This window comes from Solea solea, chromosome 10, assembly GCF_958295425.1.
Source record: "Solea solea chromosome 10, fSolSol10.1, whole genome shotgun sequence".
NCBI lineage: Eukaryota > Metazoa > Chordata > Actinopteri > Pleuronectiformes > Soleidae > Solea > Solea solea.
In genome coordinates, this window is record NC_081143.1 from 28536134 (window position 1) to 28559830 (window position 23697).

General features: G+C 42.1%; 1 protein-coding gene across 2 annotated transcripts in view; it reads right to left on the reverse strand.

The window, feature by feature from the left end:
• Positions 1-23697, reverse strand: part of LOC131467054 (E3 ubiquitin-protein ligase DTX1-like) — a 30436-nt gene that overhangs the window by 4373 nt on the left and 2366 nt on the right. For both annotated transcript variants that reach the window (XM_058640766.1, XM_058640765.1), the window contains exons 3-11: positions 11128-11342; positions 10158-11032; positions 2041-2102; positions 1805-1966; positions 1410-1471; positions 1155-1321; positions 921-1074; positions 703-792; positions 368-466 (exon numbers count right to left, since the gene is read on the reverse strand). In XM_058640766.1, the coding sequence (XP_058496749.1) occupies positions 368-466; positions 703-792; positions 921-1074; positions 1155-1321; positions 1410-1471; positions 1805-1966; positions 2041-2102; positions 10158-11032; positions 11128-11342 (1886 nt within the window). The remainder of the gene's footprint in view (positions 1-367; positions 467-702; positions 793-920; positions 1075-1154; positions 1322-1409; positions 1472-1804; positions 1967-2040; positions 2103-10157; positions 11033-11127; positions 11343-23697) is intronic.

The following is a 23697-nucleotide window of genomic DNA, read 5'->3' on the forward strand; positions in this document are numbered from 1 at the left end:
TGTTATATGTTTTATATATATATATATATATATATATATATATATATATATATATGTATATTTTAACCAAAGTGATAAAACAAAACTGTGGATTCTGCTCATCTCAGTCTATTGTGTACGAGCCCTGAAAGTCATGAGAACTCAGCTTTACTGAACATTAGAGCGACACCAAATCCTTATTTTCATTATTGATTGATCTGTTGATTATTGTCTGAGTTAATCGTTTGATCAGAAAATGTTGAAAAATGTCGATGTGTGATTTCCAAACCTCAGAGTCCTGATGTTCTCAGAGTGTAAAGACGTCTTTGTCATATTCACATTTAAGAAGCCAACAGATTATGTGAGGATCCATTTATCGAGCACCTACCTCGTTCCAGATGACAGTGTCGGACTCTCCTGTAGTGCTCGACGTTCCAACTGAGAAGATCAACCTGCGGTCCCACGCGACCAGGAGCAGTCTCAGTACCTGACGAGAGGTCATAGTTCAGGACCAAAAATAACACAACTCACACCACAATAAGCTCAATCAGAGGCCGTCAGCGATCGTTACGACTGACTGTCCAGCACAGTCACACTGTGCAGATGACTTTGTGGGTCTGCTGCCACCTGCTGCTCTGGAGAGTTGTTACATGAGGACAGTGGTGTGCTTGTATGTGTTCTCTGTCGTAGACTGTGTGTGACACGACTGTGGCTTGTGTTTACCTTGCGTCCTCTTTCACTGTCTGGGAGGTAGCAGTGTCGGGGAAAGCCTCTGGCAGTAAAGGGTTTCCCGGGGTTGGGATGTTCTGGTCCCTGAGGAGAGGAGAGGAGAGGAGAGGAGAGGAGAGGAGGGTTCACATCTGTGGGCACTGATGATTTGCCTAACTCCGCCCACTGCTGCCATGTGTAAAAAGAGGGAGGAGTAAAATTCACTGCACTACCTGAATTCCTGGCGGTATGTTGTAGATGATGCGTACACTTTTGCTGTCGGGGTGTCCCGGCAGAGAGTGAGGGATGACATGGTACTCCATCTTCCCTGCAGGCTGGTTGCCTGTCTTCACGCCATAGATGGTTTTACACGTGGGACACTGAAGACTGAAAAGAAAGGTGGTGTTGATTGAGTTTCTTTAAAGTGGTAAAGGAAGCAGCTGTGGGCGCCTGTGTCAGTGACCGACCTGCCGTCCTTGTTGCCGTTGTTATACATGGCCACTAAACACTGGAAGTGGTATTGATGGCCACACTGTGCTAGTCTCCCTACTGACTCTGCCTTGGAAACAGGCCCCACCCCTGGACCCTTGTATCCAGACGGACCCCCCAGTGGCTCCATACAGATGGTGCAGTCCTGGGAAAGGAAAGGAAAAACAAAATCCTGTATAAAAGCCAGAATTATGAGAGACAGTAGCATTACAGAATGTCACAACACACCGTACCTCTTCTGGTGGATTTTTGACTTTCTGCAGGTACTTTTTTACCACCTCCTCTGGAGTTCTACCTGCACACAGAGAAGAGACGGTCAGCAGTGATACATGAGTGACAGGCAGCGCACATCAAGACCCCAGTGTGGCCCCTGTGCCAAGAACCAGCGTGAGCGCAGCTCATGCCGCGATAATGGCTGCAAGTGAGGAAAAAAATATCTTAACCACTTCATTTAAGGCCAAATTTCTCTCCCAGAAATGGCGAGAGAACCCTATTGTTTACGACATAGTTGACTTACAGTAAGTGGGTGTAGCTTTGATCGTGTGAGCCCTTTGTTAAGTGTCTAAAATCCAAGCTGTCAGTGTTGTGTTGTGTTGTGTTGTGTTGTGTTGTGTTGTGCAGCACTAACCTTTGCGAGCCTGCTTCTTTGTCGTCTTCCTGCAGCAGTGGCCAAAGCCCGGCACTGGTCTGATGTCACTCTTGCTGACAGGTGGAGGGTGCAGCACCAGTTTAGGAGGCCTGGTCAGACACACGGGCAGAGCAGCAGCACTCATCAGGATCCCTGTGATCCCTGAAACACACAATCACAATCAATGTTGCTTCAAAGCAGACGGAAAACAGCTGTGTGTGTGTGTGTGTGTTTACCAGCCAGTGCAGGGTGAACAGGACTGGATCCGTTGAGGTTCTTCACTGGGACAGTGGGCACACTGCAACACAACACAAACACTGTTTAACGTGGTCCTCTGTGACGGCTGAACGATCACACAGACTGAACTCTCCACACTCACTTTGAAAAACAAATCACTGTCATTTTTTTAAGTGAAGAAAACCAAAATTCAGCTGAATTAATGAGAATCCTGTAAAGAAAAAATGTTAAGAACAAAGACACAAAGAGCAGTTCTCTCTGTTCCACATCAGTGTCTGAATGACTGTGTGTTGATCAGAGCTTATCCATAGAGTTTCCATGTGATGAACGTCATACAGCTGCTCACTGGGGATTATCAGCTTCATCACAAAGCCTGTGTGATCACTGTCATCGTCATCTGTGATAAAGCAGCTCTGTGCTCATGTACAAATGTGTTTTTGTCGTGCTTCATTTCAGCGGAATCCTGGTTTTTGACGGTTTATGTGGATCAAAAATCTATGAATGAATGAAGTCACTGATTATTTCACTTCTTTGAATTCTTTCTGAAGAAGTCAGGAGACCTAAGTTGGTGCACAGCATGAACAGCTTGGTAAATTGTCCTGCATCACTTACTCACAGGGTTCAAATCTCATCCATGCTGCTCAGTTTTTCAACATGTCAGTACACAGGTTAAAAAATGTGGATTCACGTCACCTTCTCCATGCAATTTCATAAAAATATTCATTTTTGAGCTGTGTTGCTCACAGACAGACAGACAGGCAGACAGACAGACAGACAGACAGACCAACAAACCTTTTTAAAGGAGGTTAAAAACAAACCCTACACGTTAAAATCTCAAAAAGCCAATATTTTGTTTTCGCAAACATAAAGAAGAGTCACATGTTTGTAAATGAGTAAGGGCTCCAGTCAGACCTGGTCTGAGCATGCTTCCTGAGATCACATCCACAGTGATGCTACATTCTGGACTCTACACGCCCACTCTGCCCTAAATGGGTCCTCAGATCTGATCACAAAAACCATATTGGGAGGTGGTTTGAGGACAGATGTGGTCACTGATCTGTCCCCGGGACCAAGAGGCCAACTCCTCAGCTGACGTCGCTCTAACCACTGATAGTTCTACAGTATATTCTACATGAGTCAGCACACTGTGTTAACCGTGTGTTATTATGTATATATATGTTTATGTGTATATATATATATATATATATATATATATATATATATACACATATATGTATGAGGTCCAGACAAAACAGCACCTCCTTCAAACTACATCTGAGCGATGGAAGGGAGGGACAGACCTGACTACACTAACACATCAACGTAGAGTCCGTGTGTTGGAGGATTTACAGAAAGGCAGAGTGTGTTAATGATCTGTTGTTTCCTGTTGCTGGTTTAGTTTTAACAGGATTACTGTCAGCGCTCTAAACTGCATTAACTTAAGCCCACTTACTGACAGATGCCATGTGTGTGTGAATTGTTATTTATCATGCTTCAGACAAACAACACATGACCAGACCTTCAATCGTCTCATATCACGACACACTGATTTAAATGTTTGATTTTTTGACAGGGCAGCAACCTTCATGTGCAGCTTTTCTCTGTCAATGACATTGATAAGAAAAAGCGGTGTTTATATATGTTTAGCACATTCTAAGATATCATCGTCTTAGAGGCCCTGGACGGTGTGGTGTGAAGGAGGAGGTCAAATTGCTTTGTGTCAGCTCTGAAATAAACTCTGGATTCAGACAGACATGGGACTGAGCAGCAAAATAAACAATCCAATTATTTTTTTAATGAGTTAATTCAGTGAGGCTGCAGCAACTTCACTCTTCTCAACAGCTCCCAGGTTTAATTATTGTTTTTTATAATGATTACATTTATTTTCTTGGATGAGGTAAGGTCCCATTAAAAAAGTTCTCAACCTCTTGTCTCCACACTGTTGAACTGGCTCTCTCCGAACCAAACCGTTGCAGAGGCCGACCGACGCGGTCAGTGTAATAAAGACCGACGCGGTCAGTGTAATGGGGGGGTGGAGTGGCTCAGTGGTTATGACCGCCTGTGGTTAAGACCCTGTGTGCAAAGACTTCATGGTCGCAAGTTCAACTCCACCCCTGGCAGGTTGTACTCAATTCCCTTGTAAGTCGCTTTGGATAAAAGCGTCTGCTAAATGACATGTAATGTAATGTAATGTAATGAAGACAGACGTGGTCAGTGTAGTAAAGACTGACGTGGTCAGTGTAATGAAGACCGTCACGGTCAGTGTAATAAATACAGACGCGGTCAGTGTAGTAAAGACTGACGTGGTCAGTGTAATAAATACAGACGCGGTCAGTGTAGTAAAGACTGACGTGGTCAGTGTAATAAAGACTGACGTGGTCAGTGTAATAAAGACCGACGTGGTCAGTGTAATAAAGACCGACGTGGTCAGTGTAATAAATACAGACGCGGTCAGTGTAGTAAAGACCGACGTGGTCAGTGTAGTAAAGACTGACGTGGTCAGTGTAATAAAGACCGACGTGGTCAGTGTAGTAAAGACTGACGTGGTCAGTGTAGTAAAGACTGACGTGGTGTGAGCATTATTTAGGAAACATTTCCATCTACGTGGACCAGATTAGCGTGAGACTCGCTCTGTGAGGTGAGCACTCTGCTGTCGTAACGCCCACAAAGTGGTTTAAGATCTTATGATGGTCTGTGTGCTTTAAATAGGCTGGTGATGAAGGAGGGGAAACACCTGTAATCAGGACTAGATCAAGGAACAGTGACGTCCTATTCACCACTGCAGTGACACCACAGTCACTTCACCTGTTAATAATACAATTCACTGGCTGCTGTGTCAGTGAGGAATGAATGAATGAATGAATGAATGACTTTATTCCTCTAAACACACATTTACAGCAGCTCAGTTGTAAATGTGTGTTATAGGTGTCTAGAAGTCTTTATAGGTGTTGATCCAACTATCACGGTGGTTTATTGATGCTATTCCCACACAGTGATATGAAAAACAAACAGCAGAGGTGAACTTCACATTGTATCACATTCTTCCATCATGATGTCACGGATCATTGATCATTCAGAGAACTCTTCATTCATCGTCATGAGGAGAATTCATTCTCAGTTTCACTTGATTTACATAATTCACACATTCACTGGTTTTCTTCATGAATATATATCTTTCTGGGGAGGGATTAATGTTCTAAACTGAGAAACTGTGTTCATAAATCTTCTGAAATGATAAATAATGTGATATATATACTGTTAATCAGCATCGTCCTTCTAGAATAAAAACAAAAACCCTGAGAAAAGTGCACTGATGGACAGATGTATGAAGACTGAAGACACCCAGCAAATATAGTAACAATAGGCACAGTATCTATGTATAGATACATGTGCTCCATAAACATGACCCAAATAAGGAGGAAGTTATTTGGAGAGAAACAGGAAACAATGAAGCTCTCAGGGAAAGTGACAACACTGAGGCTTGGGAACTTATAATGAGGAAGATCCCGTCTCTGGCCGGGGAGGGGAAGGGCCCGTCTGAGACTCCACTCTCTTGACCCCCGGTGACCCCAATCCTGCCCCCTCCTCCTCTCCGCTCTCTCCCCCCAGATCACACACTCCCTCAGCTTTGTCCTCCCCTCTCCCTGCAGCCCTCACCCTCTCGCCTCCTCCTACTCCCCTGAGGCCAGATGGACATCGGCTGGACTGATTTAGATGACAGACGATAATACACTCCCACACAAATACAGCTGCACTTTATGGACATGCAGTTTCACACAGACGTTCTCTGCTCGAGGGTGAAACCACACAATTCACAAAGCAGAATGATGACTTTTGCTGCTGCTGACTAAACATAAATATAATTACGACTTCATTAGCTCGACAAATGAATTGTTCAAATATGTGAATGTTTCAAAATGATGAAAATGACCAAACAAACTTTTTTTTAAAGATGTAAGTGTAAGAAACACTGTCCTCGATGTAAACTCATGCAGTTCAGTCTATGAAAATATTTAGGAGGATCTCATCGAACGCATCATGGCCCTCACCTGGGGCAGACGTGGGGAGTTCATGATCTGCGCCGCTGTTCCACCGTGATCAACAAACTGATCTTGGACAGACGTGTGCTGGTCGCAGTGTTTGCATGTGTCATCACAACTTCCTGTTTCGGTCGTGTTGTTTTTCAGCCGGACAAAAACAAAACATCTATGTGGGGCCACAAATCTAGTAATGTTATTTTAGTCTGGATCTGTAGTGGATAAAGAAAGCAGCATAACTTTCTTTTACTTAAAATGTCAGATGGACGTTTTGATTATGGATTTCTAATTTTAGCTGTTTAACTAAAACACTGTTGTTTATCAGCTACGAGCAAGGCAAGGCAAACAGTGCAGACAGTTATTCTGGAGGTCAAAAACCATGTGTCACAACATTTTTGATCACACTTTCCTAAGATTGGAGAAGATGAGATGCATCGCTGTGTATAGCTGCCAAACATGGAGCTGCACCCAGTGGTGAACTTTAAAACAGTCTCTCTGCACCAAACATGTGAGGATGTGACTATTCTCCTGACCCACTGACACAATTATAAAAAAATAATATGCTTAAAACTCTTACAGTGAAATCACCTAACCTCTAGTTTCAGCAAGAAATGATTTTTGTAGTTGTTGATAAAACAGATGATTTTAGGGAATATTTGATTCATAGTGAGGAATAAAACAAGTATCTTAAAGTGATTGCTCTGGCTGCATGAGGTAGTGACAGTCAAATGAAGACATGGCTGCCAGTGAGGACACAACATTTATATCCATCATCCATTCAGATTGTAAAATATCATTTATATTTCACATTAAATACTCATCATTTTCCCCGTGACTCCTGATCCTGATGATGGAAATTCACGTGCTTGTTATTAATGTTTTCCTATAAAAGCGTACAGCATCGGTTCCTTTCTCTACACACTTACTCCTCTCAGTTCTTGAAACAAAGAGTCATATAAGAAGAACTTCTAATTATCAAATGTTTTTCTCCTCTCGTTCGTTTAGTTTGTCTCGTTCATATTCTCTCACACCAAAGACAGAGAGTGTATTTTCACTGCAGCTGTGGATCGTCGATATTTACCTTCCATGTGTGACTGAGAAGGACAGTGTGTGTCTGTTTGTTAAACGCCTTTACAGCTGGGAAACAATGTATCAGCTACAATGAGTGGTGACTGTGTCACCTCCTTCTGGCACAACAGTGTGATCAATCTTTGACAGTTTGCTGACTCGTTTCTTTGTCTTTGTATCCACCCCACTTCCCATCAGCCTGTTGTTTCTTACTCTGTCTGAGTCTGAGACTGTCTACACACACACACACACACACACGCGCACACACACACACACTTATATACGTCTCCCTCATGGTTGTGTTTGTCTGGGCCAATGGTGGCAACAATGCTAACCACCACCATTGTCAACATACCTCTCCCCCACCCCACCAAAAAATATGTGGCTACATCTATATGAGGGGGTGGGGGGTGTTTCTCCACACTACCCCCACCCCGACTAACCTAATTAAGCTTTATTAACTATTATAGTTGTGTTTAATACTGAAATGAATCAGAAGAGAGGGATAGATGGAAAGAGCAGGAAGTAGAAATAAAAGAGCAGTGAAGGAATATGTAAAAAAAACTGAGGGCAGAGTTTGTGAAGGAGGGAAATCATGGTGGCTCGACATTATGCTACTAACGCGGCCCAGACTCGGGTAATCCAACAAAGGTTACCGTGGAGACCAACAATGAAGCTCTGAGGGGCCCAGACTGCTCAGACGCGACGGGAGAGGCAAGAGGACCCGAGGAGCTGAGGAGGAGAGGAGGAGAGGAGGAGAGGAGGAGAGGAGGAGGAGGGGCAGAGAAATGAGCAACAGGGCCGAGGGGGAGGGGGGCTTCAAAATAAAAATCCACATGACCTCACAGCCAGTTTAAAGGCGATTATTTGCAAGACTCACATTTCTTTGACCTCTGTTGTAACAGTCAAATTGCAAATGCAGCACTTCCTGTGCAGCGGGAGGATTTTTCACATGAAAAGTGATACAAACACCTGCTGTTTACACCAGAACATGGGAAAACCTCCAAGTTTGATTAATCACTGTTGACTTCCAGGAAAGTGAAATGTAACGTGTTTGTCCTGTTACAAACCTGAAGAATGTGACTTAAAAAGTCACAAAAAACGTTAAAATGAGAACTTTTATTTTCTTTCCTTAGTCGCCCTGAACTTCGTCTCTGTTTCTGTGATTGTACATGTTGTATACAATGTTAATTTATTGAAATAACGTTTAATTTGAACAGAGTTTTTACACAGTGCACATGTACCGTGTGTATGCACATGCCTGGCATGTATTCTACAGTGTTTAGAGCAGGCTTTGGGGGGTTTGTGTAGACAAAGACATTTCCTGAAACAAGCCGTGTTTTGTCAAAGTGACAAAGAAAAAGTTTACATTTCGCTACATTTTACGATGGCTATCTCATTGCTAATTACTCCCATTTACTTCCTCCTGATTCTTATCAGCCACAAAGTGACTACCGGCTGGGAATGAAAAGGCTACACTAAAAATGACTTTCACATCCACTTTGTCAACTTTGTCACCATGTAAAGATTATTGTTTCTCATTATTAGTACTTTCTGAATACTGCTGCCTTCCATTTGTAGTCGAAAGTCAGAATTTCCGCGGTCAGTGAACGCACCATCGATGGGAAAAATACCCACAGCTAGGATTCCAAGATAACTGCCACCATACACACACAGCTTCTTTTAACGTCTAAATCAGTCGCACACATTGTACCGTTTCATTTGATCCACAGACATGTTGCTACGCCGTCTGTAGAGCATTGTTATCGACTGGTATCGCTCACAGTGGCACTCACGGCCTTTTCTGACCTCTCTCTGAAACATGGTGAACTCTGAGGTCACTCAGTCACTCCCAGCTCCAATGTAAATGGAACATAGCATAAGTACAGCAGAGCTTCCTGTTTACACTGGCACATGCATGCCCACTGTGCCTGAATGGTCTAATGACATCATTGTTAAAGCATGTTAAATACTTTTACATCTAAATACTGAGATTAAATGATCAGCTTTGCAAAAAAACACACTGAACTATACCTTTAACCTGCAGTGTTCAGTCTGCTGGTTGTCCTCTCACAGGACACACTGTGTGTCGGTCATTCTTTGCTAAGTGATTAACAACAAAACACAATTTCTATGCCAAATAGCTGCAATGCCCCAGATATGACAACAAAAGGAAATACCACAACAACACAATGACAGCAGTCAGTTGCATGGACAGATATTGGTATGTGATATGTGTATATTTAAAGGTGCATGCTCAGGCGAGCAGATTTGTAAGCAGTTGTTTTGCACGACTGAACATGTGCAAGTGTCAGTGTGTTGAAGACTTGTCACTTCAGGTCTGTACAGACTTGATAAATAGTTTAGAGCTGAAACAATTAATTAATAATTACTAAATTAATCGACAAATATTTTGATAATCAATAATCGGTTTGACGTTTTTTTCATGATTGAAACAAGATTTCCGATTGTTAAACTTCTTAAATGTGAGGATTTTCTTCATTTCTTTGCTCTGGATAACAAAGAAATCATTCAAAGCCAATCATTTTGGTTTGTGGACAAAACAAGACATTTGAGAACATCATCATCTCCAGGTTTGACAAACATTGATCAACATTTTTTACGGTTTTCTGATATTTTATTGACCAAACGATTCATCGATTAATTGAGAAAATAATCGATAGTTGTTAGCCCTAAAATAGCTAGAACAGGACTGCATGACATGGGAAAAAGAAAAGGTGTGTGAATGGACATGAAATGTCTCTCTTTTAGGTCATTTACTCTCTTTAATTACAAAAAAACTGCAGTTTGAGTTGTGAAAAATGTATCCAAACGTCTCTGTTTCAACATTCAGAACAATCACTGAATGATCTCTTCACTAAGATGCACCTTCAGGTATCATGAACTGAGTTAACATGAGACCATGTGACATCATTTGGTCAAATACTGAGCTCAGTACCCAACCTCAGTGTGTGTGTGTGTGTGTGTGTGTGTGTGTTTCATCCACTCACCCTGATGCTATGAGTGCTCTGGACTGGGCCATAGCAATCCTCTGTAAAGCTGGTCTGCTCAGCCCGGCTAAGCTTGACCTCTGTGGTAATGGGGCATGGCACGCTGTCGACGACGGTACACGCTGTGGCTTCATGACCATTGGTGATGGAGATGGCACAGGTGAAGGGGGCATGGTCACATTGCAGGCTGGGGTTATTAGTGTGGCAGTTGGCACTGAATCGCTGGCTGAGGATGAGGAGTGCTTGGCCGGCAGAGACGGAGGGTTCGCGCTGGGGTTGGATGATGGTGGCTGTGGCGGCGGCAGGGAGGGCGGAGGCGGCCTGTTGGAAGACGAGGTGAGAGCCAGAGAGGAGGTGCCAGCGGTGAGAGCGGCCAGGGACTGAGCAAAGAGCTGGGCATTCCTTCTGGGAGAGGCAGTGTTTCTGGAGATAGCGAGGCCATGTGGCAACGTCTGATAGTAGCTGGAGTTGGAGAGGGAGTTCTGCAGCTGTCCTCGCCCCAGAGTGGCTGATTTGGATGGACTCAGGGGTCTGGAGGCCATGGGTGCCGAGTTCTTGGGCTGCTGCACGGTAAGGGGGCGTCTACCTAGAGTCTGTATCCCTGCTCCTCCTGTGTTGTTCTTCACACTTAGGACCAACAAGCACTGTTGGCAGGAACAAGGCTGGCCCAGTCCAGTAGCTGGTAAGCCTCCATTAGGATAGACAGAGCTTCCAGTCCCCATGCTGGCCCCTGACACTCCAACACCAAGCAACGCTCCCGTTAGCCCTCCACCCACTCCAACACCTTTGGGTACAGGGAGCGGACCAGACACCAGAGGGTAGGTCATGTCAGCGCGCCTCTGGATCCTCCGACACCTCTGGCTCTGTCTGTTCACCTGCAGGACAAAGAAAACAGCTTGAAATCTGAACATGGCCTTTTCAGGAAAGAGGCGGAGTCTCATGTCGATCCCGTCACTGAGTTTATACAAACCTGTGTCATGTTCTGAAAGTCAATGAGGTAGCAGAAGCCAAGCGGTGTCAGGTCCAGGCAGGGCTGTTGGCGGTTGTGGGAACTCTCAATGGCAATGGCCACCTCCATGTCATAGGGTGTCCATGTTCCTGCATCGTTTTCCCACTCCCACTGACAGCCCTGACCTGGGGCCGAGGTGGGGTCATAGAAACTCCTTCGCACCGGACGGATGGTTCCTGAAAAACAAGAGGGGAAACAAAGAAACCCTTAGTTGTTAGAAGTCTTTCGATACAACGTCTCCAATCCAAGTGAAGATTTCTTCGTTTTTCTTTTTGTGACAATGATGAAAAGCTGCATGTCTGTGAAAGAAATCGTTATTAAATATGTATTATAACCATAGAGTCCAAGTGTTAGGACAACAGAGGCAACACATGTACATGGCCTGACACCACCTCCAGTTCTGAAGATCAGTCCTCAAGATGACACATATGATCGTCCGTCTAACGACCTTTAACATATTTACTTAAAATCAGGATGACACACACTCTCTCTCTGGAGTCACAGAAGCAAAAATAATAAATACATTTGTGGTCATAAGCATCAAAACAGCTAAACTGGACGAGTTACAAAGACATTAAAGTTTGGTTCACAGTAAACACTCTTGATCCAGCGTTTACAGTCACGTCAGTAATGTTCAGTAATACAAACTGCCAACGCAACAACAAACGTGTGTTTTCACTTTTAAGTCCAATCCAAGCACAAGCAGGTAAATAATGATGATGAACATAACAACCCAACAAAGACAGAACACAACACTGTCTCTCTCTGTGGGACCATATTCAACCAACCACAAACTCCCTCTGTCTCCAGGGGAAACGGGTTACTCAGTTAATGCCACGACGACACGAGGAACGTGTGTGTGTGTGTGTGTGTGTAAGAGTGACACTAATACAAAGAGGTAGTATTGGCAGAGGAGCACAGGCACACACACATCAAAAGAAGGGACTTCAAGGGATGGGGGTTGTTTTTTGTTTGTTTGGTTGGAGAGAGAGAGAGAGAGAGAGAGAGAGAGAGAGAGAGAGAGAGAGATGGAGAGGATGAATAATTCACATGGATGTAGGTTAGATATGAAGAGTTTGCCGTAGACTGTAAATGATGCCACAGATCGTACTGGTCCTCACAACAGGCACAAACATCACGAGCCTCTTTGACTGTGTCATGAATGTAAAATCATATCAAATTCTACACAGTGAGCCTCGACATGAAAGGGATTAGAGTTGAGTTGAGTGCTCACAACAAACCTCAGACTCTTTTGTGCAGGACACCGTGCGGCAAACTGGAAGGTGTGTTACGCAGATAACAGCGAAAGACGCTGGGATACACTGTAACCTCATCTCTGCAGCATCTGTCAAATGTGATCAGCAAACTCCTGGTGATGGCAAACCATATTCTTAGGACATGAATCAATAATTCGGTGATTACTAAATGAAATTCATCGTCAGCTACTTTGATAAGCTATTCAATCAGGTTAATACATGAAACAGCTTCAGCTTCATGTTCCATAAGTGTTTTGGAAATGCTGTTTAACATTTATCAACAAAACAAAAAGTAACAGACAGATTACTCCATTACTAAATAATTGTCAATTGAAGTACTAATCCTAATCTGGAGTTCTGGAGGTAGATTTAAAAGTATTATTCAACGTCAGTGTTGCCCATTCATCCATCAGTGGCACACAAGCTTCCTCTGGTGGTTCTGACACTGTTCTACTGTATTTACCAGGTCATGTGACTGGACTGAGGAATTTCAACCAGAAACAAAACTCTAATCATTATTATTAGAGTCACATTATCTCTCACTCCATCTTAATCTACTTTGGCTAAACCAGCGTGTGACGTATATGTGAGGAAGAGGATGATGATGAGAGAATGGATTTGGCCTATTTTACACCACTATAATCTAACGATGGTGATAATGGCGTTACTTCGAGAGCTCAATATTTTCTCAGGTGGTAATTTGAGAAGCACTGATCTAAAATAACCAGTTTTCATATTTCTGGAAAAGTAAGACCCGGTTGTAAAATCCTGACAGCTCCAGTCCAGCTACAGTACATGCAGTGACATCTCTGCACGTTTGAGCCTTTTCTCAATCTCATGAACTCTAACGTGTCCGAGGGTCGCTCAGAGGACGGGGCCGCAGTATACCCTCTGCAGTGGACCACACCACACCTGTGCTGCCGAGCCCAACTCTCTCCACTCACACGGACAAACCCCGCCCCCCCCCCAATACTGTTTTATGTGCAGCTGTGTGTGAGTGGCACAGCTTCTTTTTCACACTGTGGTGTGTGTGTGTGTGTGTGTGACAAGACAACATGAATTGAGATGTTTCCTCTCTCAGTGTAAACACAGTGTGTCTAAAGTTGTAGATGTGTTTGTTTGTTTGTGTAGGTTTAAAAATAGAAATGGTGCCTTTTTAAGAAACTAGTATTAAGATAGTTACTAATACAAGTTACTAAGAAATTACACATATGAACTAAACCAGGTAGATAAATAGGTGTATTATTTATTTTAGGCATGGAGCAGCTACATTCACAAACACACGTATCACAGTCATCACCGAGTCTGAGCAAACAGGGGAATACAGGGAGCAGTGTGGGAAGAGTATGAGGGGACAAAGAAGCCTGGGGCAGGTGGAGAAAGAGAGAGAGGCCATCTGGTCTGCATTGTCCTCTCTCTCAATGACCCCCCCACACACCCACACACACACACACACATATGCCGACACATGGTAGTGGACTGAGAAGCCCAGGAACACATGTTAGGTTCCCGTTTCATGCATGGTAGACCGACGCTGTGCTTCTCTCATCTGTGGGAAAATTCAGCATCTGTGATGAGCATGCACTCTCTTCTAGAGCTGAAACAATTCATCGATTATTAATCGATTACTAAATGAATCGACATCTATTTTGATAATCGTTTCATCGGTTTCATGATTAAAACAAGATTTTTGATTGTTTAAGTTTCTTAAATGTGAATATTTTCTTCATTTCTTTGCTCAGGATAACAAAGACATCGTTAAAAGTGAATTCTTTTGGTTTGAGAACGTCATCATTTCCTGGTTTGACGAACACTGATCAACATGTTTTAAAGTTTTCTGATATTTTATGGACCAAACGATTCATCGAGAAAATAATCGACAGATTAATCGATGATGAAAATAATCGTTAGCTGCAGTTCTAACATTTCAGTGATAACGTGTGCGATGTTCAGTGTGTGTTTATAAAGACGTCATTATTAATGGGACAATATTAGATTTCATCACAGTAAAAAGCACTCCCAGCAGACTGATCGTGGTGAACAATCACGTGTGGGTAAAATTCTTAATATTTCATGTGAGTGACATGAAAATGCAGGTCTGGCTGCAGGGTCGTTTGACCCTTGATTGAATGTCGACTGTTTCTATTCACACTGCAGACAAGAGCCAGATGTTCGGGGTTGTGTCCAGTGGGAAAGTGTTTTTATGATAAGATAAAAATCTATTCATCCTAAAACAGCATTTTTCTACTACGGTTTCATTTGCTATTTGACTTAAATCTGAATTTACTTTTTGCTAATGTGCACACCGAAATATAGATATTTAAAAAACACACTGTTGAACAGGCTATAACAGAAAAAGCCTCCAATAAATCTGTCTCATGCTCAGCTGAACAACTTTGTTGCCATTTAGTTTTTGTGTTGTTGTGCACAGAAAGTGATTTGTTTTATATCACCAGTCTTGGAGTTTGAAGCGGAAGCACGAAAGCAACATTGTGGCAGCAAACGGATGAAGTACAGCAGAAACCACAGAGAAGAGCCCACAGCAAGTTTCACGAGTGGATTCTAAGTATACGCCATGTAAATGCAGCGACAGTGTTTTTGGTGATGACTCAGAATTCCTCAGGGGGGTGACGGACGTTTCACTGTGGAGATTTTATTGTTTCCTTTGTTTGCCTTTATTGTAATGGCTTTTTTATACTTTTATTTCCAATTACTTTGTAAGTGGACCACAGTCAGTTACTTTGGAACTGGGAAGCCAGAGCTGGGAGTGATGTCCCCTCCGAGTTCACTGCGTTCCAGAGAGAAGTTGGAAATAACAATGGACGCAACCGTATACCAGTAACCAATACCAGTTGATAACAACCTCAACATGGTATTTGTGACACACACACACACACAGTGTAGCAACAGGTCTACGGACAAGATTTACCACGACTATGTGTACGGCTTATTTACTGCAAAACAAATACGACAGAAATGCTATTAACGGTAAAAGAATAAGTGTTTGTATTGTGGCTGCCATCTAGTAATTGTAACTGCTGCTGTTGAAAATCCGAGTTAGTCAAGACAGTATCAGTTCTAAGGGTTAGAACTGTGTAGGGCGAGGCATCTGAATATATTAAATCACCTAAAACTTAGTGACCTCATGTCTCTGTGACTCTGTGATCCACCCATCAGAAACAGAAAACCATCCTCTGATGTGACCCAGCTGAAACTGATTTCAGTCCTTACATGAACTCAGTCCAGGCTTTTATTTTCCTAAAAACATTATTTCTCCCCTCACCATCTTACACCTGCCTGTGGTAAACTCCAGCATGAGCCAAGAGGCAAAACGTACGCAATTATCATTCAACTATCAGGAGCCCGTGTAATCACAACAATGGATAACAGATAGATGTCAGCAGGCTACTCCATGCTCACATGCCTTCTTCATCCTCTTTCTCACTGACTGAACGGCTTGTATTTAAATAGCGCTTTTCTAGTCTTGATCACCTCTCAAAGCTGCTCTCCTCCACAGTTTCACTGTATTTACACTCATTTCCATACAGCACATTTTCCATCGCTCATCTTATAAACCCATTCACACGCTGTCGGCACGGCTGTCTGGAGCAATGGCATGTAGACTAGAGGAAAAACTATTTAGATAATCGATTATCAGTTTGAAGTTTTTTTCATGATTAAAAACAAGATTTCTGATTGTTTAAGCTTGTTAAATATGAGTATTTTCTTCATTTCTTTGCTCTGGATAACAAAGAAATCATCATTGTGGACAAAACAAGACATTGAGAACATCATCATTTCCATGTTTGACGAACACCGATCAATATTTTTTACGGTTTTCTGATATTTTATGGACCAAACTATTCATCGACTAATCGTGAAAATAATCGACAGATTCATCAATTATGAAAATAATCATTAGTTGCAGCTCTAAATATCACTGTGGTTCACAACCTGCTGTTTATTTTTGGTAATAAAGCCTTTAATGGCTCAAAGTGTTGGGGCTGCTGTGTGTTACTGTTGTTGTAGACCTGGAAACTGACACACAGACAACAATGATTTTATTGTGTTGCACCCACTGCACCAAGAATGGTATCATCAGCAAGATAATGAGATCTTGAGAATATCTTTGTGACTCATTCCAACCTAAAATAAAACTCAATCACACTTTCTCTGTCCAGTGTGCAGCTTCAGTCCTCTTACGGCCCTTCTTGCTCATGCAGCTCTCAAGGTAATTCATGAGAATGATACCTATATTAGGGACACACGGTCGGTGTAGTGGTTAGCACTCTGCAAGAAGCAAGAAGACCAGGTTTGAGCCCCGGTTAGGGGTAGAAAATGGACGGATATGATTATTATTAATTAGTATTTTGAGTGCACGTTATACCTATTTTGTGGACACAATTCCACTATCTAATCACCTCGTAAAAATAGATGCACAAGGGTAGGTAGTTAGTGGAATAGAAAGATTTGCATTCATAAATGCAATTATTGATGAATAGTTATGTATATTTTATAAATACTGTAAATAGTCAGAGTATCTGTTCAACTCATTTACATCCTTCGTATGAATATTTCTAGAGCTGCAACTAACTATAAATATAAATATATATAATATAATTGAATAATCTGACAATTATTTTCTCAATTAATCAAGAAATAGTTTGGTCCATAAAATGTCAGAAAATACAGACCAGTGTTCATTAAACGTCAAAATGATGATGTTTCCAAAGCAAAATTATTTATATGTTATTTAAAGCAAAAAAAATACAACAACAATGTTTCAAGTCAAACAAGGATAAGAGGGGAATCTGTGTTCACCAATACACAGGACGCTTCTATACGTCCACTTGTAGAGCGGACAGGGAGTGATGCCCCCCCCCCCGAGGCCTCACAGTAACAGTAACTCGACACGCAGAGTTTCACAACAAAAAAAGCTGTGGTGTGACCCCTCTGTCTCTTTCATCTTCCTTCCATTGAGTTTCCTTCCTGCCGTTTCCTGGTGATTTATGACGACTTGACATAGAAAACAGAACGAACATGCAGAATCCACTGTGCTGAGTAGGGACAGGGATCAGGATCTGTTCCTAAACTGCCACCGGTTCCTCACTACCTAAGATGGCAATGACCAGACGTATGCAAGGTGCCATTAATGTAGTGGCACAGTCCTGCACTTTGAATGAAAGCTCATTTAATTTGTATTCATTTAACTGAGCACTGTTTTCAAACACAGCTCATCAGTTTTCTCTTCTAGCTTCTTTCTGCATCTCCAGTTTAAACACTTGACCTTTTCAGTCTCGCAGCAGAAACATTCTTCAATTTTCTGTTGCCCTCCCCACTTTTTCTTGACACCATCACCTCTGACTCTGGTGTGCCACTTACTTTGACCTTCTCTTCATCTCACTGTGAATGAATCACGTCCCCGGAGTTTTAAGCTCGGAGTCAACTTTCAGCTAACGGGTAAAAACTGAGAGCGAGAGTAAAAATGAGAAAGGAAGAGATGGAGTGAGATAAAGCAGGTGGACCAGGAGGAAGTATGATATTCAATTACCTTCATTCATTCTTTCGTTAGGTTACAAACTTGTAAGAGGGGTCTGACTTCCATTCATTGGGTCAGCCTAAACAAAGCATTATCCCACTCCCACTCCCACTCTTAACTGTAACCAATGGCTGCCTAACCCTGACCACAATTAAAATCTTAGCCCTTAATGGTGAATTTAATTTGTAGTGGAAAAAAAATAGATTCTTGAACTTGGATTTTCGACTGGGAAACTCGGAGCAGCCGCACCAACCCGACTGCTGTTGTTATCGACTGGTATTGCCAACATTGGTGAGCAGGAGATGTGTTTGTGTGTATGTTTTCTCAGACTTCTCAACTGGAACACTGTGAACGCAGCTACTTTCTTAGAAATAAGTTAGATTTTTGTCTCCATGAGGACTAGGTCAGTGTTTATGACAGAAAAGGTTCCAAAAAGGGAACAAATACAGGTGCACACACACACACACACACAGAAATCATGTTGTCAGGTGAATTATGTGATAAAGGACAAACATCTACGGCAGAATCTATATTGTACAACTCAAAAAGACAACACTGGCACCCATGTTTTCAGTGAGACTGAGCCAGTAAGTCAGTGCTGCTCATACAACCACATTTAAAGAACGTCAAGCATCACTTTAAGCACCATGACATCAGTACAAAACAGCTGCCTGAATGGGAAACACAGACAGAAAAAAATGTTTGGTGTCACTGCCTCCCCCTCTCTTGTTGGCCCCACCCCCCAACCTTCATCTCTTAGGGGTCCCCCAAACTAAACCCTACCCCCTCTATGGTGACCCCAATGGCCCAGGGCATTGTGGGGGTCTGGGAATGTGTCTCCTTCAACAGGACCAGCTGGAGCAAGAAAAGCAACATGCTGCTGGAGCAGGAAAAAAGATGCCTTCAGACTTTGGACAACGCCCTTCAAAGAAACTGATGACGTGTTGATCTTTATAGAAATACAAGATGTTTCTCTGATTTTTACTAACAAGTCAAAAATGTGCATTTACATAAGCCTATTCCATTTCAATGATCACACCCTCCTCTTGGGAGTTGAAGTACAAGTGGTTTGAATTTAGTCAGCATGAACAGGATCTGATGGTCGCCAACAGTATGGAACTGCTAAGGTTCAAAGTCAAAGTGGATTTATGTGATTTTTACACCACTCTCAACTCTGCTGTGTTTGATAGAATGGGAGCGTGATTGGGATTAAATTCAGTCAGTTACTTAAACTCTTGGCTCTCTCGTCAGTATGGTACAACTCAGTGGAACATCCAAGAGTGATGCAGAACGACAGAACCCAAACATCCACTTTTATCAAACCTACCTCAGTAAGTTTGACCAGCGCCAGTCTGTCCTGGTGACATCACCTTCAAACATAACTGGGCAAGTCTAATAGATTTAAAAATAATAGGATTGTTGTAGTTTATCTTGCCCAAGATGTGTGTACAGTATGTGTTTTTATGTTAAATTTTGTTTTCTAATGTCCGTTGTGTGAAACAATTCAGGCTGCCAGTTTCACCTGAGAGACTTCAACACTCAAACTATAGCAGACTAACGGCCCTCACTCACAGCTCAAATGACCTGCTTAGTTTTAAATAAAGATGCTGCAGACAGGTAAGCAGTAGTCAGGCAGAACTGAGGAAGCCTCATGGATAAACTGGAACCTACACATGCTTATCTTGTTAATATGTGCTTATTCATAGTGTTGGCTGGCATGACAGCTAAGTTTTATCTTCACATTAGCCTCTGCCAACCTGGGTAAGGTTTACATTGTGTTTGTTTTTTTGTTAATGAATCCACGGTCTGAAATATCATAGAGCTGAAAATAAAAGTAAACAACAAATGCAATACCATTGGTTTAAAAAGGATTTTCCAGGAAAGATCAACAATGTCCAGGTATTGATATCCATATTGTATTGAAACGTTTAAATCAATACCCTGCCCTATATTTCACTGCTTCATCTCCACTTTAAAGATGCTAATAACTGAGAAATAAAGAAAAGAAATCCACTGAAACAAATCTGCTCTGTCCGTCTGTCCTCCCTTTATTTTCTACAAATGTGAACTTAAAAAAAAACCATGGCCTCTAAACAAAACAACCCCTCCCTTCTGCCTCTGTCTTTCACCTCACGCATATATGTGTGTGTGTGTGTCAAAGCCACAATGAAGTAACTCACATCTGTTATAACTAAATCCAACAATGGTGGTGGTGGAGTGAACAAGAGGGAGGGGGCAGCATTGAAGACTCCCCAATTATCTCATTCCTTCTGCAACTCCCCCACAACACACACTTGCATACTTCAACCTTTCCTACGTCAAAGTCAAACGTAAATGACCACTGTGCTTCTGACCATCTACAAACCTCATTTCTAAGAGATGGGATGCTTTCTTAAAATGCAATAAAACCAAAAATATCCAATTTATTCAATAAGAAGTAACCGCCAAGGCATGTGCACAGAAGTACACCATGGGCAAGAATGGGTCAGGGTTCACCATTTAGTGCCAACCTTCATTAGATAATTCAGTTGAAACAAAATGATTCTCAAGATTTTAAATAATTATGGTCTGTCACCATCTATAGTTCATAATATTGTGAAAAGATTCAGAAAGTCAAGGAAACTTTGGTGTGCAAAGGCCAAAGAGTGGAAACAGCTGCCGCATATGAGTGAACATTGAGCACTAAGGTGGTATTATGTGAATGACCGTCATGCTACCATGATGGACACAGACACATGGACTTGGGTGAAAACCAGCGTCTCTTAACACAGTCTGCCAATGCATCAGGAAATGCAACCTGAAACTGTATTATACAAAATGGAAGCCATGCGTCAGTTTTGACAGAAACGTTGCCGTGTTATCTGGGCACAAACTCAAAAAATGCAATTAAAAAGGTTTGTTTTATGACATTTAAATGTATGTAAAACATCTTTGTTCTACATACTGTATATAACATTTCATGAATGGTGAATGGTTTGTATTCTCAAAGCTGCTTCACACTACACTTTTGCCGTTCACTCACCCTTTCATGCAGAGCATCTACAGTATGTGCAGCACATTCTCATCACTCAACTTTCATACCCATTCACACGCTGCTGGCACAGCTGTCAGGAGCAACATGGGGGTTAAGTGTCTTAATATTATCACTGGTCATTTCTCCCACCTCTGTGTGACAGGACATTTTCAAATTGTCCAAAACCTAAAATGAACACTTGTACAAGGAGGAGAAAGAACAGTTGTGAAAGGACTAGAGAGAGAGAGGCAGAGGGCAACTACTGTGAACTCTGCTCATTAAGCCAAGAATATTCCTTTCTCCAGCATCAAGTTCTCTCTGTTTCTTTACTTCATGTGACCTGTGTGTAGCTGCTATGTGCCTCTCTCTGTGTGTGTGTGTGGATTGCTCATGGATAAAGGCTAAAGAATGCTGTTAAGTGGTTCTCACTGGTGCAGTGGTCATTTGCAGCTGCCCCAAATCATCATGCTGCTGGATCTCAACCCAACAATCTGCCACCTCTTCTCTCTGTGCAACAGCACTTCCACACACACACACACACACACACACACACACACACACACACACACACACAGTCTTGAAGGGCTTATTCAAATAATAAATGGGTGAGTTTTTCTCATACCTACTGTTGCTGACTATTGTTCTCTGTTTAAGTAACATCACTTGATCAAGCCTATTGTAACATTCCACACATACAAAATAAGTCATTAAAGTATGTGTGATTCGTGTGGATCGTATCGGGTATTGATATCGGCCAATACTCAAGGCTGCAATATTGGTATCGTATCGCAAGTGAAAAAGTTGTATCGGGAAATCCCTACTTCAGAGTCCGTCCCCTTTTATCTAGGGATGGCATGGCACAGTGCCCTTTTTCATGTATATACTGATGTCCGTGTGATGCAGTCATTTTAAACAACACATTTGTGCCATTTGAAGCTATTTCAAAGACACAATCCTCCAACTGTGTAACAAATATTCCTATTAAATAGAAATAAACAGCCCAAACATGACTCAGCTAAAATGCTGTTGCTGATTTCCATTGTTACAGTCGTACACAATATATAGATTTTTGGATTGTATCAGACTTTACATTTTTTTCTGTCCAATATCCAAGCCAGTGATTTTGACAAGTTATGGACAGATACTGATACCGAATATCATATCGGCTCATCCCTACTTTAACAATTGACCACATGCACAGTGTGTCACTTACAACTTCCGCTAAATTAAAAGCCAGCTCCTTAACTTCCAGTAAGTTTTAGTAGTTGGCCCCGAGGGATTCAACATGGCCTAAAATGAAAAGGGGTTTATTTTTCTGCGTCATGAGGGGACAACAGCAGACCACAGCTGCATCATTCTGAGCACAGCCTCCACTAAATTCTATAATTCCTCTATATACCCTATTGATAACTTCTGCAGACACAGACTGTGAAACATCTCTGCGTCTTTGGCTGACAGCTTACCAGAGACAGTCAAACTGGCTTATTAAAAACCAGGAGGATGCAGTTTTGGTCAATTTCAGAATCTCCTAAAAAAAAAACAATCACAAACCCCTGGCCCTCTAGAATCAGGCTGAACATGATAACAACAGAGAAGTGTCGTCTAGCAGCTTTTGTATACGTCTAACACGGCGGCCACCAAAGAGCAGCCGTCTTTAGATTCAACTGTTGCTTCCATTTTAAGTGACTTCCTCCACTTAAAATGAGCTCCCCAGGGCAAAGGTCGTTAGATGCTATTACTAGATACGAGGGCCGTCAATAGATTAAAAAAAATTAACAAATCAATCTCACATTTTGAAATTCGTTAGTGTAGATTAATCGTGATTAAAAGTTTGCTTTTCTTCTAACGACTAAATGAATGAGTAATCAGACACTTCGACGTTCTTTTAAAACACAGAGCTACACATAGAACTATGTGATTTCGCCTCAGTTCAGCACGACTTAGGCTGCATCTCCACTACAAAAGTGCTGTTGCTAAATACACCTGACCCCTCTGTTAAATATTGAGATTTTTTTTGTTGGAGATTAACCCACATTTTTAGGATTGTTAGGTAGATTTAACTGATCTACAGTTCGGAATTGTTCGGCTTGATTTCTGTGTCAGACGTCTCTTCCTGTGACGGCACTCTGGCCAATCAGTGGCCGGCACTCTGGCGATGTCACGCATAGTATCACCTCAGCTCGCTTGGAACCTCACCAGAGCAGGTACTAAAAAAGTACCTGGTACCAGGTAACTTAACCGTGCCGCGATGAGCCAGTGGAAACACGCCATTTCTGCTTTCATGCGAGAGGTCAGAGCAAATTATTTTACCGTGTTAATTTTGGCAATTGATTAAAGCATTAACTTTGACAGCCATCACTCGTAGAAAACTACAACAAGCAGTCTTGTTTTCCCGATGGAAAAGGTAGCTCTGCATACGTCATCTGGCTCATTGGTCGGGTTTGTTGTAGGTCTATCCAGTTGCATACAGAGGGCTTAAATTGTGATTCTTATCCTCAAAGACTCAAAATAAATTAAAAACTTAAATTAAAAAGGATGTATCAAAAAGCATTGCTTCAGTTTTGATGGCATAGGTCTGTTTCATGTGAGCCAACATAACTTTTTCAGGTTATATCCAGGATACTTGCGCAAGTTTAGCTTCAATAAATTGAAAATGTTTTCTTGGATTTGCTTGTGTTTACGTTGCCTTTTACCAAATACAAAAGGGATCTAACCTTGCAAAC